This window comes from Lactuca sativa, chromosome 4 (genome assembly GCF_002870075.4).
Source record: "Lactuca sativa cultivar Salinas chromosome 4, Lsat_Salinas_v11, whole genome shotgun sequence".
Taxonomy (NCBI): domain Eukaryota; kingdom Viridiplantae; phylum Streptophyta; class Magnoliopsida; order Asterales; family Asteraceae; genus Lactuca; species Lactuca sativa.
In genome coordinates this window covers 53,080,129-53,097,252 of record NC_056626.2, presented here as the reverse complement: position 1 = coordinate 53,097,252, position 17,124 = coordinate 53,080,129, and the positions used below count along the sequence as shown (strand labels likewise).

At 40.9% G+C, this 17,124-nt stretch overlaps 1 protein-coding gene across 3 annotated transcripts; it reads right to left on the bottom strand.

The window, feature by feature from the left end:
• Positions 1–4,547: 4,547 nt before the first annotated feature.
• On the bottom strand, positions 4,548–6,351 carry LOC111876771 (E3 ubiquitin-protein ligase SINAT5). 3 transcript variants are annotated; one of them, XM_023873339.3, is made up of 3 exons: positions 5,898–6,351; positions 5,122–5,508; positions 4,548–4,996 (listed from the first exon to the last, which is right to left on the bottom strand). In XM_023873339.3, the coding sequence occupies exons 1-3, from the start codon at positions 6,138–6,140 to the stop codon at positions 4,655–4,657; spliced, it is 972 nt and encodes a 323-aa protein (XP_023729107.1). In that variant the 5' UTR covers positions 6,141–6,351; the 3' UTR covers positions 4,548–4,654. The 3 variants fall into 3 exon arrangements, with proteins under 3 accessions (XP_023729107.1, XP_023729106.1, XP_023729108.1); XM_023873338.3 differs by having other exon boundaries at positions 4,548–5,017; positions 5,898–6,347; XM_023873340.2 differs by having other exon boundaries at positions 4,548–5,017; positions 5,122–5,455; positions 5,898–6,028.
• Positions 6,352–17,124: the final 10,773 nt, after the last annotated feature.

Here is a 17,124-nt window from a genome sequence, read left to right as displayed (position 1 = left end):
TTATGGAAAAAGGATTTGGAGTTGTGAAATGAGAATGATTGGAAATGTGTTCAATGTGATCTATTTCAAAAGGTAAGAACCATAGGTAAACATTGTGTGCATGCTAGGAGCATGGGACAACTGTAATAATTCAAGTAAGAGGTTGATTAACTGAAACGACAAATAATGAGTAATCAATATGGTGATAAATAAAAGGCGTTTTATTTATACTCAAAGGTTGAGGCCATATGGGATTAGTATTATTCTTGTGTTTCACATTTGCATGTTTTGACTTCCAAAATAATTGAGTTTATTTAGAATAATCGAATTATTCAAACGGGCCACAGTCGTTCATATGTTGGAAGTAGATATGAATGAAGACTGTCGTGAATTGGTGTGTGGATTGTCTAAAGAGCATTAGACATAAGCAAATGTTTGCTGCAACGTTCATGAGTGCTTATGAATGTGAGTTGAGCATTGGATTAAACCCACGCTCACTTAGATCACTCCATGAAATTGTATCACGAGTGATTAGTGAGACGATAACATCTTATATTCTTGAAACCGAGATGTGTGAGTTGTATCTTACAAATCGGTTGCACATTGATAATATGTAAACGCACTAGTAACTTGGTGTTATAAAACATATTGTTGTGTGTGATTTGGTTAGTGATTGCAAGCAAGCATTGTATCAAAGTTTATCCGTTCCTTTTATCCAAAGTAGGATAAAAGCGATATCTTTGGACCCCTCGATGATTTAGTGATGACAAACGTAAATGCTCGGCCGGGCTAGGGCTAATTTGATTTGTTCAATTAGTCAGTCATCATAAATCGGGAATCGAGATATAGTACAAAGAGAATGATTTGAAATCATATCTCATATGATATCTAGAATGGAGGAATATATGATCCCTTATCTAAGGACACGCGTATTTGATAGGATCAGAGTTGACAGCGGCTTTGGAAAGCTACAATTGCAGATCAGGATCTGAAGTCATACGCAGAATAGTTATTAGACTTATCCAAGTGGGAGACTGTTGGATTAGTGTCTAATTCCATAACTATTTTGGTATGTACTTGACCCGATGGTGCATGGTCCTTTTGAGTTGCCTTCACCAAAGCAACTTGATTGGAGAAATAAATAGACAGAGAGGTTATTATGATTTATTAATATGTTATAAGAATAATATATTAAAGGAGAAATCATATTTGTTTAATTAATATTGGTCAATAATTAATTAAGAATTAATTTTGTGATCAAATGTAATTAATTAAACTAGAGGGGTTGAATTGTAATTATGTGATAGTTGCAATATAGGGCAATGGTTATCCTTGTTGAAGGATGGACGAATTCAAGGATAAGGATACCCTTAAAATCGTTCAAGGTCCAAAAGATAGGGATTTTCAAGGCTTATCTTATGGTTGCTTGATGGGCAAGTAACTAGATAAGGATAAGGACTGAAACCCTAATCCCAACCCTATATAAAGACCCCTAAGGCCTTAGGATTTCGTGCACTTGAACCCTAGAGCATCTAAGGACGAATTTCTACCTTTCTCCTCTCTCTTTATACCTTCTCCATTTGCTCTTGGTGTTTGTAAGCCATTAGAGGAGTGAAACTTGTGACTCTAAGTCTTCCAAAGTCAATTCAAGGAGATTTGGGATTGTTATTGCTACATAACAATCAAGGTAATATCTTAAACCTAATTATATGTTAATATCGATTTCCATATGCTAGAATTAGGGTTTATAGCCTTGGATAACTTGCATGTACAATAGAGAAACCTAGATCCAAGCATTAGGGTTTGTATGAGCACATAGGATGTCTTATGACCAAAACCCATCAGAAATAAACTCAACGTGTTGAGAGAGCGGGTTTTTATCTTCAACGAGAAGCAGAGGAACACAATTGAAGGTAGGCGATCGGTGTAGGCAAAACGAGCATGCAGAGGCATACATCTTGTAGACTACATAGGGCGAAGTTTGTGGAAGGAAGATTGGTGGTGAGGGTAGGTTTCAAAAAGGCAAAATCGTAGAGTTTTTTTTAGATCTGTTTACAAATCTTGATAATTGATGGTTTTAATAGTCTACATTGTTTAAACACCTTGGAACCGTGTAATTTTTTTTTTTTTCTGATTAGCTAGTTTTTGTTTTGAGATTTCTTTGCAATCTGTATCTAATATAGTTTTGGTAATCTGTTATATTTAGGAAAGTCTGTATGGTTTATTTTCAGTTTTTTTTTGTTATGCTTACAAATTACAATCTTAATTTTTATATAACTGCAAATTGATCTCGTATTTTAAAAGAGACAAAATAACCATAATTTTAAAATAGATTAAAAATTTCTGTTTTTTGCTTGTGGGATTGCTGCATCCATAACTCATAGATAAGGAGGTTGGCGGAGGCCAAGCACCTGTCTGCCCCCTTACTACCTGCGCCACTGTTTCAAAGTGTCCTTAAGTCGTATCATGAACAGGCCCGACCCAATAAGGTGTGCAAGTTGGACGACCGCCCCGGGCCTCACAATGTGTTGGCCCCAAAATTAATTTCCTTTAATATTATATATATACATTTTGTAAACTAATTAACAAATGTTTCGGTAGCTGAGATGCTTACTAGAGTATTGATTTAGGCGCTTTACTCTCAACAAATGTAGGTTCGAATCTCTTGAATCCCCTTTTTAATCTATTATGTATGTTCTCTATTTTTAACATTTTTTTTATTCAACTGGGTTTTTTTTTTTTTTATCATAATCATAGAGTATTTTTATAATTCTTTTTTATGTATTTTTTTTAATACTTTAAAGAACTTATATTTACGCATATATGTCCTTGACTTTAATGAAATAAAACCCAAATTATAAAATATGGCCCTTATATTCTTTATTATTATACGTAAAACAACCAATTTATACAAATGATCTTTTTGACTATTTTTTATTTTGACAAACCATTCAGACACTCGTTTCATTTAAAACTTTGGTTTTTTTTTTATGGTCAATTATCATAGATAATTTTCATATTTATATATGCAATACTCTATTTAGCACCGTCCTTTAATGTAGAGTAAATTACACGAATGGTCGCTATGGTCTGGAGTAATTTGCACGTTTGGTCCCTAACTAACTTTTTAACTCGAAAGGTTCCTACTGTTTATTTTTATTACGTGTTTGGTCCCTACTATTTATTTTTGTTATACGTTTGATCCCTACGTAAAAAAACTATTATTTAAATAGGAAAAAATGGTGAGGTAGGTAAGGTAAGGTGAGGGTGTGCGATTGAGAGTGTGTTTATTTAAATAAATCAAAAATCAAGGGAAAAATAGTCTTTTTAGTAAGACAGGGACCAAGCGTGTAACAAAAACAAACAATATGGACCTTCCGAGTTAAAAAATAAGTTAGAGACCAAACGTGCAAATTACCCTAAACCATAGGGACTATTCGTGTAATTTACTCTTTAATGTATAATAACTATTATTTATAGGTTTGTTAACAAAAATCATAATAATATATTTGTAAAACTGTTTATTCTTCAAATTTACTCTTTTCTATTGTTAGATTGTTTTATTTTTTTTAAATCATACTCTTTAAACACAATCTAATATATATAGCTTAATAATAAGTCCACGGATACTTGTCTCCACAAAAATCATTGTATTAACATTTGTGATTAGTAATTTTTGAAGGGCCTCATTTTTTGTTTTTGCCCTGGGCCTCAAATCGTTTTGGGATGACCCTGATCATGAAGATATGAAAGGCCGAAACGATGCGTGTCCAAGGCACCAAAAACAGTGGCGATAACCTCCTTTTATTGAGAGATTGAGGAACCACCAAAACTCATAGTGCCTTGAGGAATACTTGATTAAGAGGTGGAATTTGACTGAAACTAAAACAAGGTGGGAGCCGCAAGAATCAATGTGACAGTTTGTGGACAAGATCAAGAAGTAAAAAAGATAAAGGCACGACAAGGATGTCCGCATGTTGCGAGCTTAAGTGAGGAGATGCCTTGGGATGTCTCTCACCTACTTCTAGAAGGATAATGAATAGCCAATATTATACAAACATGACCATTGAGTTTCTTGTTTTTTTCATGTTCTACGAAGTCCTCATGTATAAGTTGAGTCACCCCTTTATTTGTAAATCACCTTAGCATATGACACAAACTTCAGTTTCTAGGCGTTCTCCGATGGAAGTTGAGTCTCCCCTTTGTTGATTGCCTGCATCCAATCTTCTTACCCCATGACCTTATGGGAATTAGATACTTTGATGTTGCTTACATATTGGTAAAAGTCTCTCAATGGTAGTAAAACATTCACTTAAAATTCCCTTGTAGCCTCCTTTACTTGCAATATATGTATGTGATCCAATTTAAGTCAAGTTAGTTAAGAACCATGGGTCATACCTTAAATCCACGACAATATTCGAAACTCATAACATAAATTAAAGCATTTGGTAATAACACAAGAACTCAACATAATAACATACACACACACACACAAAAAAAAAAAAAAAAAAAAAAAAAAAAAACAAAATCAAACCTCATAAAGACCCAAAAAATCATCCTGCGAGTAGTTGCATGCGACAAACTCTCACAACCTCTCTTATACTAAACTCGTAACACAAACTCATAAACCCTATTTATAATGAAACAAAATCAAACCAAAAAAACAAAACCCTTTCTAACTACATAGGTTTGGAATGCATGTGTCACCATCGGGATTCAAAGGTTCTTTCCAAATCCGACCAGTAACTCTCAGCTTGAGCTCTTTCCGATCACCACCAGAGAAGAAAAGAGCCATACTCCGCTGTATTATGAGTCCATCATGGCTGTCCCTAACTTTCCGGTGACCATCTCTAATGCTTCGTGGGGTTCCCTCCCAAACCAGTTTCCGGCCATTCCCTCCCACCTCCAAACTGTAACTGTAATTCCGGGCATCATTTTCATCTCCCATGAACCTCACAAACGCCATGTAAACCGGAGCCATACTCAGCTGAAACGCTTCAAAATGGAGACAAAAATACTGCCCAAAACAATTGAAAACCTACATTACATAATAAAAAAGACAATCATGAGCACGACCAACAACTCTAAACGCCATGAAAAACGGTAGTTTGAAGTCAAGAATAGATATAGTTAGATACTAACTGTTAGCATCCACGTGGCATTGTCAACTTCGCGAGGATTGGACTTGACATATCGGTGATTGAAAGTGCATCCAGAGTGCATGTCGACTTTATGATCATCTCTTAAATGAGCGACTAAATACTTGATTTCCCCAACAACCGAACACTCTGATCCGGCATAAGGGCAGCTATATGGCCTGAAATTGCATAAAGCTTCATGCTTTAGCTTACTGTAGTAAGGAAAGATTCCATGGCAACCGAGTGAGCTGTATTTGCATGGCAATTCGAGGGATTCTGCAACTTTTTCCAAAGCTAGACATCTTATATCACCGAGTTCTTGTCTGCAAGTCGGACACCTGTTGTTCACAAGTGTTTTACAAGTGGAACAAAGCGTGTGACCATTGTGACACTGCACAAATTTAGATCAATCTTGAAATTAAATAAAATTAAGTCTGACGAACTTTTGATGTCAATCATTCTATTTTCCAGCTTCAAGATTTCCATGAATTCAAAACTTATTAAGGAAATTTTGGTAATGAGATAATGTTCTAGAACAAATAGGGTAAAGGGTAGCAACTTGTATGTAGAAGTACTTGAAATATACATAAATCTTGGGGCTTAAAAAATTGATATGTTTGACCATGAAAAGTCAACATCGTCTTTTTGTTAACGGAAGTAAAAAACGATGTATCACAATCCGAAAAGGCGAAAACCCCTAAATTCACATCGATTTTGAAACGATTATAATTTGAATTTTAACATTTAAGAGCATAATCAAATAAGAAAAATGAAGAAAACCTGATGTATTGGAGGGTACATTGAATTGGTACAAACAGGGCATTCGAGAAGCTCGTAAACACTGGGGGTGTGATTAATTTTGGAAGGAACGACATTAACATAGTGAGCTTTTGATGATGAATTCTGGAGATTTTGATAGCTGTTTTGACGATGTTGATGTTGATGACGATGATGATGGTATGGGATCTCGTCCTCATTTAATTCGTCCGATGTTGAAACGCATTCAAAGTGATCGAAATCCATTATCCCAAAATCAAAAGAAAAAAGAAAATAAAATACCCATAAAGAAAGATCAAATTAGATGGAAGAGCATGTGGGTTTTGTTTGGAAACTCTTGTTCCTCCCCTGTTTTTGGGTTCACGATGAAGAACAGAAACCGGAGAAGAGGGAAGGGAACGAAAGTGTGAGAGAGAAACAAGAGTAGCTTTATTGATCATTGAAAAGGGTGACATTTATTTGTGACAAATGAAATTAAAAAGTGAAAAAGATGATATTTTTCTAAAGCTAATTTAAAGATATTATTTATGTTATCTTCAAACTCATAAAAGAAAATAAGCTCAAAGTAGTTCGTGTATATAATGGTGTACCATGTTTTTTGTGTTGTCAATTAAAAAAGAAAAAAGAAAAAAAAAACGATCCCCTAAAACTATTAGATATTTAGATAGTCATAAATACTAAATATACTGTCACATTAGGTTATCCGAAGTGGAAACTATGGTGGTCAATGGCGTCATTCATGTTCTGGCACGTTCTCGCAGTGAACACCGCCATAGAGAGTGATGGTCAGGGCCGACCTACGGGGTTCATGGTGGCACCGGTAACACCTGACTTTTCTGATTATATTGGAAAAAAATTTGAAAATTTTATTTTTTTTCTATTACCGTGCAACCCCTGACTTTTTCGTGCAACCCCCACTGTAAAATTCTACGTCCACCCTTGGTGATGGTCGAGGTTGACCCTCTCTCTCTCTCACACACACACACTAGAGATAGTGGAGGGGTGTCGTGATGAAATGGTCACCATTTATGTTGTTAGCACTTGGGTTGGCCTTAATTACTTCTATCTTTATGAAGGGGGTGTTTGGGATTGCTTTTAGAATGACTTTTGACTTTAACTTTTTCAAAAAGTTAATGTAACACCCAAAGTGTTGAAGGCCAAGAAAGGAAAGAAAACCCTAGTTTTTAGGGGCGACTCGGCGAGTCCAAGGAGGAACTCGGCGAGTCCGTGCGGGATCCGGGTCGAGGTGTAAGTGACCAACTCGGCGAGTCGTCCAAGTGGACTCGGCGAGTCTGGTCTGTGCGAGGAAAACCCTAAATTCGGGACTTTGGGCGCTATTTAAGCTCCTTATTCTCTCCATTAGGGTTCCTTAGAGCCTCCCTCATTCAGAAAGCGAACCCTAAGCCTCTATTGTTGTGCATTCAAGCTTCCAATCCATTTTTGGGTGAATTGAAGGAAGAAGATAGAAGGGAATCAGTGAAGCTTCAAGGATTGGCTTCAGATCTGGAGTTTGTGGAGCCCTTCTGAGATATTGAAGGTAATAAGTCGTCTCTCTCCTTTAGATCTTCCATGGTTGTGAGATTTGGGGCTTTTAAGCCATGGTTTGTCACCCATTCGAGTTAGAAGCCGGATCTGGAGTTGCTACTTCAGATCCGAGTGTGTTATGGACTAGAGAAGCATAAAGTATCAGCCCTTGAGTCAATGTTGAAGCCCCTTGGCCTTAAACCCTAGTTTATGGTGTATTTTGCTTAGATCTCCTTCTCTACACGTAAAGTTTGCAACTTTACGTGAGGAATAGGCTTGGGAAGGGTAGATCTACAAATTTGAGTCCCTGCATGACTCAAAAGTCCTCTGCATGTATGGAGGACCGGATGGACTCGGCGAGTCCTTTGAGTGGACTCGGCGAGTAGCTTGAAGATGAGGAGGAACTCAACGAGTGGGATGAACAGCTCGTCGAGTCGGATGAAGTTGGGCATGAACTCGGCGAGTTGAAAGAACAACTCGGCGAGTTGGATGAAGATTGTATTGGATTCGGCGAGTCAGGTCGCCAAACCCCAAACCCTTCGAGTTGAGACTCGAATCAGTGAGTCGAATGGAGACTCGGTGAGTTGGACAGGTCAGGACTCGGTAATCGGTAGACTCGGCGAGTCATGGACTGGCTCGGCGAGTCGAGTCGCGAATAGAAGGACTCTGAACATATGAACTCGGCGAGTCAATAGGGTGACTCGGCGAGTAGGGTTGACCTGGGAGGTTGACTTTGACTAGGACTTTAACTTTGGCAAGAGTTGACTTAGTTGACCCTTGAAGGTCAGTTAGACTAAGTGTTATGTTGATATTGGTAGCTTGGGGAGCTAGTGGAGCAGCAGTTCGGAGTCAGTGGTCAGGTAGCAGTCAAAGGGATTAGCAGCATCAGTTCAGCAGTATCAGGTGAGTTTCCCTTTGTGTGAATGGGTCTACGGCCACAATGCCGACCCATGTAGACATGAGTAGAAGACCCGGGGGTTAGCCCTAGGCATCGTATGCTAGTATGTTGTTCAGGACGAGGTCCAATGTTAGCGGGCGGGTGCCCAAGGAATGGTTTATGTGATAGTTTATACTTGTTGTCTGTGTGATACTTGTATGTGCCTGGTAGGGTGGTGAGTGTGGGCGAGGTCCCGTACCTCACCAACAGCAGAGTGTGGATGGTGTTCCACATCTCATTAGCAGCAGATCAGGGGCGAGGCCCAAGTTAGGGAAAGAGTGAGCGCGGGCTGAGCCCGTATCTCACTATTAGTAGGAGCATGGACGAGGCTCCCTGGCTCATCAGTAGAGTTCGGTTGTTAGGACCAGAGGGTAGTCAGACACCCCAGAAACGTCTGACAGTATGTGATGATATGTTTGCATGCTGGCCTGTTATGTTATATGCGATAGAGGTAGTAGGAGGGGACCAGTCCCCAAGTTCGGTTGTTAGGACCGAAGGGTAGTTCAGACACCCCAGATATGTCTGATAATCTGTTACGTTATGATATGCGTATGTGATAGTAGTAGAGTTTGGTTGTTAGGACCGAAGGTTAGGTCAGACACCCCAGATACGTCTGATAATATGTTATGTATGATATATGCGTAAGTAGCAGTAAGGGGTGAAACAGTCCCCGAGGATCGGTTGTCAGGACCGACGGGTAGTCAGCACCCCATAATGGCTTGACACGGGTAGTCAGCACCCCATAATGGCTTGACACGGGTAGTCAGCACCCCATAATGGCTTGACACGGGAAGTCAGCACCCCAGAATGGCCGCAAGGGTAGTCGGCACCCCAGAATGGCCGTACAGGGTAGTCAGGCACCCCAGAATAGCCTGGCAGTATGTTTGTTGTATGTTTGCATGGTATGTGGTAGGGTGGGGAACTCACTAAGCTTCGTGCTTACGGTTTTCAGTTTTGGTTACAGGTGCTTCCGGTAGCGGATGATGGAGCTCGGGATGATCGCATGGCACACACCATAGATTAGTCAGCATGGGAATGTTTTACTCTGATAATGAGCATGTGTTTTAAAAACTAATACTTTGTTTATGTTTTAAAATGATGATTTTACTTTAAGTAATATTTTATTAAAAGAAATTTTTAGTCTTGAATTTTGGGACGTTACAAGTTGGTATCAGAGCGTTGGTTCGAGGGATTCGGACATGCTCTCGGGTGTGTCTGAACTCAAACTGAGGAATTGGTATAAAAGTTTTCAAATGAAAAGACAGTTTTGTAAAAAGAGAGTTTTTGAGAAAGAAAACGGTTTTAGAAAAGCAAAAAGAATTCAGAAAGAAAGAACTTTGAAAAGAGAAAAGAGGTGTGGTGCATGCAATCAGCCGAGCTCAAGTAAGTACCCCAAAATACCCATACACGTTTATGTTATGATTATCAGTTGGTAGAACAGCATGCTAGAATAGGACTAAGGATCTAGGGATGATGCCTTATGTGCTTGTTATTTGTGCTTTTGAGTTGCATAGTAGTGTTGATTAGACAGTAGTAGGATAGCCTGTTTAGGTTATGCCTGAGTTATGAGTTTGTGTTGCATGCTAGTTCAGATTTTTGCTATGTGTGTATGATTGCTTGAGTATGTTGTGGTTAGATTTTTCCCTTGTCTGAATGCTGCTTGCTTTGTGCATTGTGGGATTTTGAGTGATGGGAGTTAGCCATTAAGTGGATACGCCACGTCACATGTGATCTGGGTTGAATAATCTCAGAGTGCTGGATTTGGCCCTATTGCGCAGCTCTTGTCTGAGTCCAACCGTTGTAGGGACGAGTCTCTTACTCGAAGGATTATCTGAGCCTCGTCACATGTGATGGTATCCAGGTAATGGCTAATTGGCATCACAAGGAGACCTTCAGCAGATGAGGACTGGTTTGAGCTGAGTTAGAGGTTTCCCTAGGGTAAGCCTAGGATGAGGTAGTGCTGGGAGCAGTAGTAGTAGAAAAGGGACCTGGTGGAGTCGAGGCAGTTCCTGAGGAAAGTACAGATAGATGTGGAAGGTAGTATGGGCCCGTACTACTGAAAGCAGAGGATCCGTGCTCGATTCGGGAAGGGCCGAGACAAGACCGGGAACCTGGTAGTGCGTGTGTTTGGTCTCACAGCAGTGATCAGTATTCTGATAGTGGTTGCGTTATATTTTCAGCATGGTGACGTTGCGAGAGATACCAGTGGGCAGTTCAGGTGCCGGAAAGGGATCTGGCTCTGACTCTGGAGTCGGATAGATTGATGATTGGATGAGAAAGTTTATTTCAGCAGAAATTATGCGCAACATCATTGATCGGACTCCTGTGATTTTCGATTCGGTTAAGGAGGCTATTGTGGAGCTTTTGGATAGCCGCCTCGGGGCCTTCCGGGCCGAGATTGTAGCAGAGCAGGTGGGGGCTCATCCGGAGCCCGAAGCTTGTGGGTCTCTGGGATCCTTCTGGAAAGAGGATCCTACCACTAGCTTTTGTAAATTGGGGTCAAAAGTGAATGGTGCATCATGTTTTCAAGAGGTCATTTACAAGATTGGATTGCTGCAGAGGTTTCGCAGGCTCTCCAGGAAGAGTTACCAAACACCATTGGGCGTATCACCGATAGAGTGGTCGTCGGGATTGAAAGGCGGACCTCAGCTATCCAGGCAATGGGTGAAATGGTCACTATGACCCGCGAGCGGGAGATTGGATCAGATGGTTAGCTAAGGAAGAGGAAGCGGTCTTCCGGTCTAGTTCGGCAGGATGGGCATATGGACACTGTCATTGTTGGTGTCAGGGGCCCGCAGGGTCGAGATGGTTGCACGAGGAAGAAGGGAGCACGGGCTGGCCTGCGCAGCAAGTCTAAGTGCGGCAGATGCGGATGGAAGGGTCATAGACGCCAAGAATGCACAATAGGAGTAGAGTTATGCCATTGTTGTCATCAGCCTGGTCATGTCAGGGCAAATTGCCCCGCTCAGCGGGAGGAGCAGCCTCAATATCATCGGAGGCCTCAGAAGGAAGGAGGATTTGGGGGTTCTTTAGAGCAAGATATGGGTATGAATCTTCCTCTTTGTGTCAGCTTATGTTATGATTTTATTGTTACAGTTCTGCATCATTATCAATATGAGTATTTTATTTTTTTGAGCGGTTGATTGTGATCGAGTTATATGCCATATGCATACCTTGGATATCCGAATGGTAGTGAGGGGATGTGCCCTATTGGAGAAGGTTGCATAGGATGCAATAACTGTAGCATGCTTGGGAGAGACTTGGTATGTCTCGCTAGATCAGGAGTTGTATAGTGTTAGAGATGGATTGGTTAGATCCCTAGCTATGGTAAGCTTGGGTTCCTCAGCAGACTGATTATGGAATGGTAGCAAGGATTGGGATTCCTTCTTGAGTATTGAGTAACAAGGGGTAAGCAGGATCAAAGTAGGGGAGAATCCTCCGAGTGTGCAAAGGTAGGAGCACGCAGACCCAGGATGAGTGCGCGACCTCCGAGAAGGAAAGGAAGTAGTTCAGCGTTTGATGGATTGAGGATTTCAGGGTTGGGAGTTTGAGAAACTCCCCATCAGTTAGTACGTGTGATGGTAATGGTTAGTGCGTGGTTGGGAATTCAGGTTATGGATCGCCCGTAGGACTCGAGGGAGTCAGAATGAGGATCTTGAGAGCTAATGGCACATGGGTGCCTTCGTATTAGCAGTCAGTGGTAGGAAGTGATGTAAGACTACGGGGCAGCCGTAGTATTCACTAGCAGTCAGTGGTAGAAAGGTGTTGTCAGACTATCGGGTGGCCGTAGCATTCACCAGTGGCTAAATAGTAAGAGAAGTATATTAAGACTGCGGTGTGGCTCGTAGCATTAGATTAGTAAGACTTCAGTGTGGCCCGTAGCATTAGATTAGCAAGACTGCGGTGCGGCCCGCAGCAATCGTATGAGAGTATGGTTAGGCTACGGTGTGGCCCGTAGCACTAGTTTAGTAAGACTGCGGTGTGGCCCGTAGCACTGGTTTAGCAAGACTGCGGGGCGGACCGTAGCTTTGGTTGGCTGGCAGCGTAGAAGTGTTGAAAGACTACGGGGTGGCCCGTAGCATTCATCAGTTCCTATTCGTTAGAGCGAATGTATCAGGTGTATGATTTAGTGGCAGGGTGGATTGAGCGGTTATTGGTGAAGTTTCTTCGAAAGTCGCTGGGAGCGACTAGGAGTTGAGTTGGGGATAGCGACCGGTGGGGGCCGGTCATCCCGATATTGGTAGATTGGTAGGGACCAGGGTGGTCTCAGTTCATCCGGAAGGCAGATAAGGAATAACAAAAATTTCCAGCCAGTAGCAGTGCTGGCAAGCGATCTATGGTGAAATTCAGATAGTTGGTCGTGGGGTGCTCGACACCAATTATAGTAGAAAGCATGCTCAGTGGATACTGGCGATAATGATCCGTACTAAAAGTAGCGGGAGTAATGGATTTGGTGAAGATAGGATCTTCACAGTGGCAGGGGAGATAGTTGTTTTGGGGCATCGCCTTGGGAAGGCAAGGGAATCGCATGAGGAAAGAAGGGGTGAATCCTTATGGGTTCAGTTGCAGTACTCGGAGAGTACCAGAAGGTTATCGGCTGAGTAAGTTGTGTTTCCAGAATGATCAGGGTCAGAGTTGACCCGAAATGATTATCCGCAAGGATCTGTGTTAGTCGGAATGACGGAGCGGGAGGCCAGCGAAGGTAGGCAGCTGATGTTGGATTAATTGGTGAGTTATTGGAGGCAGCTCGCAGGCGGTGGGCCATAGCAAACTTCGAGGATGAAGTTTTGTTTAAGTGGGGGAGAGTTGTAACACCCAAAGTTTTGAAGGCCAAGAAAGGAAAGAAAAACCTAGTTTTTTAGGGCGACTCGGCGAGTCCAAGGAGGAACTCGGCGAGTCCGAGCGGGATCCGGGTAGAGGTGTAAGTGACCAACTCGGCAAGTCTGGTCTGTGTGAGGAAAACCCTAAATCCGGGACTTTGGGCGCTATTTAAGCTCCTTATTCTCTCCATTAGGGTTCCTTAGAGCCTTCCTCATTCAGAAAGCGAACCCTAAGCCTCCATTGTTGTGCATTCAAGCTTCCAAGCCATTTTTGGGTGAATTGAAGGAAGAAGAAAGAGGGGAATCAGTGAAGCTTCAAGGATTGGCTTCAGATCTGGAGTTTGTGGAGCCCTTCTGAGATATTAAAGGTAATAAGTCGTCTCTCTCCTTTAGATCTTCCATGGTTGTGAGATTTGGGGCTTTTAAGCCATGGTTTGTCACCCATTCGAGTTAGAAGCCAGATCTAGAGTTGCTACTTCAGATCCGAGTGTGTTATGGACTAGAGAAGCATAAAGTATCAGCCCTTGAGTCAATGTTGAAGCCCCTTGGCCTTAAACCCTAGTTTATGGTGTATTTTGCTTAGATCTCCTTCTCTACACGTAAAGTTTGCAACTTTACGTGAGGAATAGGCTTGGGAAGGGTAGATCTACAAATTTGAGTCCCTGCATGACTCAAAAGTCCTCTGCATGTATGGAGGACCGGATGGACTCGGCGAGTCCTTTGAGTGGACTCGGCTAGTAGCTTGAAGATGAGGAGGAACTCAACGAGTGGGATGAACAGCTCGTCGAGTCGGATGAAGTTGGGCATGAACTCGGCGAGTTGAAAGAACAACTCGGCGAGTTGGATGAAGATTGTATTGGACTCAGCGAGTCAGGTCGCCAAACCCCAAACCCTTCGAGTTGAGACTCGAATCAGTGAGTCGAATGGAGACTCGGTGAGTTGGACAGGTCAGGACTCGGTAATCGGTAGACTCGGCAAGCCATGGACTGGCTCGACGAGTCGAGTCGCGAATAGAAGGACTCTGAACATATGAACTCGGCGAGTAGGGTTGACCTGGGCGGTTGACTTTGACTTTGGCAAGAGTTGACTTAGTTGACCTTTGAAGGTCAGTTAGACTAAGTGTTATGTTGATATTGGTAGCTCGGGGAGCTAGTGGAGCAGCAGTTCGGAGTCAGTGGTCAGGTAGCAGTCAAAGGGATTAGCAGCAGTAGTTCAGCAGTATCAGGTGAGTTTTCCTTTGTGTGAATGAGTCTACGACCACAATGCCGACCCATGTAGACATGAGTAGAAGACCCGGGGGTTAGCCCTAGGCATCGTATGCTAGTATGTTGTTCAGGACGAGGTCCAATGTTAGCGGGCGGGTGCCCAAGGAATGGTTTATGTGATAGTTTATACTTGTTGTCTGTGTGATACTTGTATGTGCCTGGTAGGGTGGTAAGTGTGGGCGAGGTCTCGTACCTCACCAACAACAAAGTGTGGATGGTGTTCCACATCTCATTAGCAGCAGATCAGGGGCGAGACCCAAGTTAGGGAAAGAGTGAGCGCGGGCTGAGCCCGTATCTCACTATCAGTAGGAGCATGGACGGGCTCCTTGGCTCATTAGTAGAGTTCGGTTGTTAGGACCGGAGGGTAGTCAGACACCCCAGAAACGTCTGACAGTATGTGATGATATGTTTGCATGCTGGCCTGTTATGTTATATGCGATAGAGGTAGTAGGAGGGGACCAGTCCCCAAGTTCGGTTGTTAGGACTGAAGGGTAGTTCAGACACCCCAGATATGTCTGATAATCTGTTACGTTATGATATGCGTATGTGATAGTAGTAGAGTTTGGTTGTTAGGACCGAAGGGTAGGTCAGACACCCCAGATACGTCTGATAATATGTTATGTATGATATATGCGTAAGTAGCAGTAAGGGGTGAAACAGTCCCCGAGGATCGGTTGTCAGGACCGACGGGTAGTCAGCACCCCATAATGGCTTGACACGGGTAGTCAGCACCCCATAATGGCTTGACACGGGTAGTCAGCACCCCATAATGGCTTGACACGGGAAGTCGGCACCCCAGAATGGCCGCAAGGGTAGTCGGCACCCCAGAATGGCCGTACAGGGTAGTCAGGCACCCCAGAATAGCCTGGCAGTATGTTTGTTGTATGTTTGCATGGTATGTGGTAGGGTGGGGAACTCACTAAGCTTCGTGCTTACGGTTTTCAGTTTTGGTTACAGGTGCTTCCGGTAGCGGATGATGGAGCTCGGGATGATCGCATGGCACACACCATAGATTAGTCAGTCTGGGAATGTTTTACTCTGATAATGAGTATGTGTTTTGAAAACTAATACTCTGTTTATGTTTTAAAATGATGATTTTACTTTAAGTAATATTTTATTAAAAGAAATTTTTAGTTTTGAATTTTGGGACGTTACAGTTAAAAAGATGTTTGGATAATAGAAAAGTTTTTTTTAAAATGACTTTTTGTATAGAGTAAAATGAGGGGTTTCAAAAAGTCACAAAAACCTGATTTTTTGTGATTTTACATGTAAAAGTTAAGCTAAAAGCCCTTTTGCTAATACAAACATTTTTTAAAGAGCTTCTTTTATAAAATGTCATTTTACAAAAAATCATTCTATAAAAAAAAGACTTTTTTGATGTTTAAAAGCAATCCCAAACACCCCAAAGCAATGATTATAAAATAACATGACAAAATTTGGATCCCAAATTATATACATAAGCATATAAAAGAATGACCCACAAGCTTATTTGGTCCAAAAAGCGTCTTGTTAGTTAATTTTGAAATAAATACTATCAAATTAATTGAATTATGATCATACTTAGTAAAGCTTAACAAATAAATAATATATGTTTACTTCTTGTTAATTGGTATTATATATCATGATTGATTTCTTTTCTCTTTCAACATTTATTGTCTTCCACCAAGTTAGCCAATTATTGTTGAAATTTTCCACATGGATCATGAATTTATAGGGGTTTGAGTTTATTCAACACTAACGTCTAACACATCCATGTTCTCCGTTGAATCCCACACATCTTTTTTCCTGCATCATAAAAATCCTATACGTTTTTTTTCAACTACTACACCCTTTTATGGACAATGACTTTGTCAGGGCAGAAATGGGTAAAACAATTATTATATATTTATAGATTATTATTATATATTTAAATAAGATACATTTTTTAATCTTATAGATAATCATTAGAAAAAAAAATAAACTATTTTCTCAGATTTACTGAAAAATATCAATTTGATCAAAATAATGATGGTACATGCAAAAATATCCATCATGTACAAAAAAAAAAAAAAAAAAAAAGAGTGAAAATGACTTTATGATTTTCATATATGGTTTCTATGAAAATATCAACCATATGTAAAAAATTTGGTCCAATTTGAAAAAAAAAAAAAAAAAACTCACATCTATGAAAATCTATTTTTATGATAAAACTGCAAAATTGGTCCTTATGGTTTGCAAAAAACTTTGGATGTGGTCCAAAAAATTTTCAATTTGCATGGAAGGTCCAAAATCAAAAACTTCCTGTGATTTTGGTCCAAAAAATCTTTAAAAGACGGTTATGCCCTTTTATTTTTTTTGTATTTTTTATAATTATCCTAATACTAATTACTTTAAAAAAAAAAGAAAAAAAATACCCACCCCCACCGTTCTCTCTCTCTCTCTCTCTCTCTCTCTCTCTCTCTCTCTCTCAAAATGTCAAAAAAAAAAAAAAAACCCGATTCATCTTCTTCTTCCCCTTCTTAATTAGAATCTGCTTATACAAGAAGTAAATTCAGATGGGAGATTGTGTTTTCTCCATTTTTCTATCTGGTCCTCGTAGCCCTTCATCACCATTGGAAACCTCATTATCCCTTCATCTTCTCCATTTTTTCTGTAGCTATGCTCCTTCATTGACTGTCAAATCTACAGAACTAGTGAGTATTTCT

What these genes read in the sequence shown, in the direction of transcription:
- LOC111876771 (XM_023873338.3), bottom strand. Translation starts at nt 6,140, where the DNA reads ATGGATTTCGATCACTTTGAATGCGTTTCAACATCGGACGAATTAAAT. An exon ending in TGTACCCTCCAATACATCAG is followed by an intron (nt 5,509 to 5,897) that starts GTTTTCTTCATT and finishes AAATTTGTGCAG; the next exon opens with TGTCACAATGGTCACACGCT. An exon ending in ATGCCACGTGGATGCTAACA is followed by an intron (nt 5,018 to 5,121) that starts GTTAGTATCTAA and finishes TATGTAATGTAG; the next exon opens with GTTTTCAATTGTTTTGGGCA.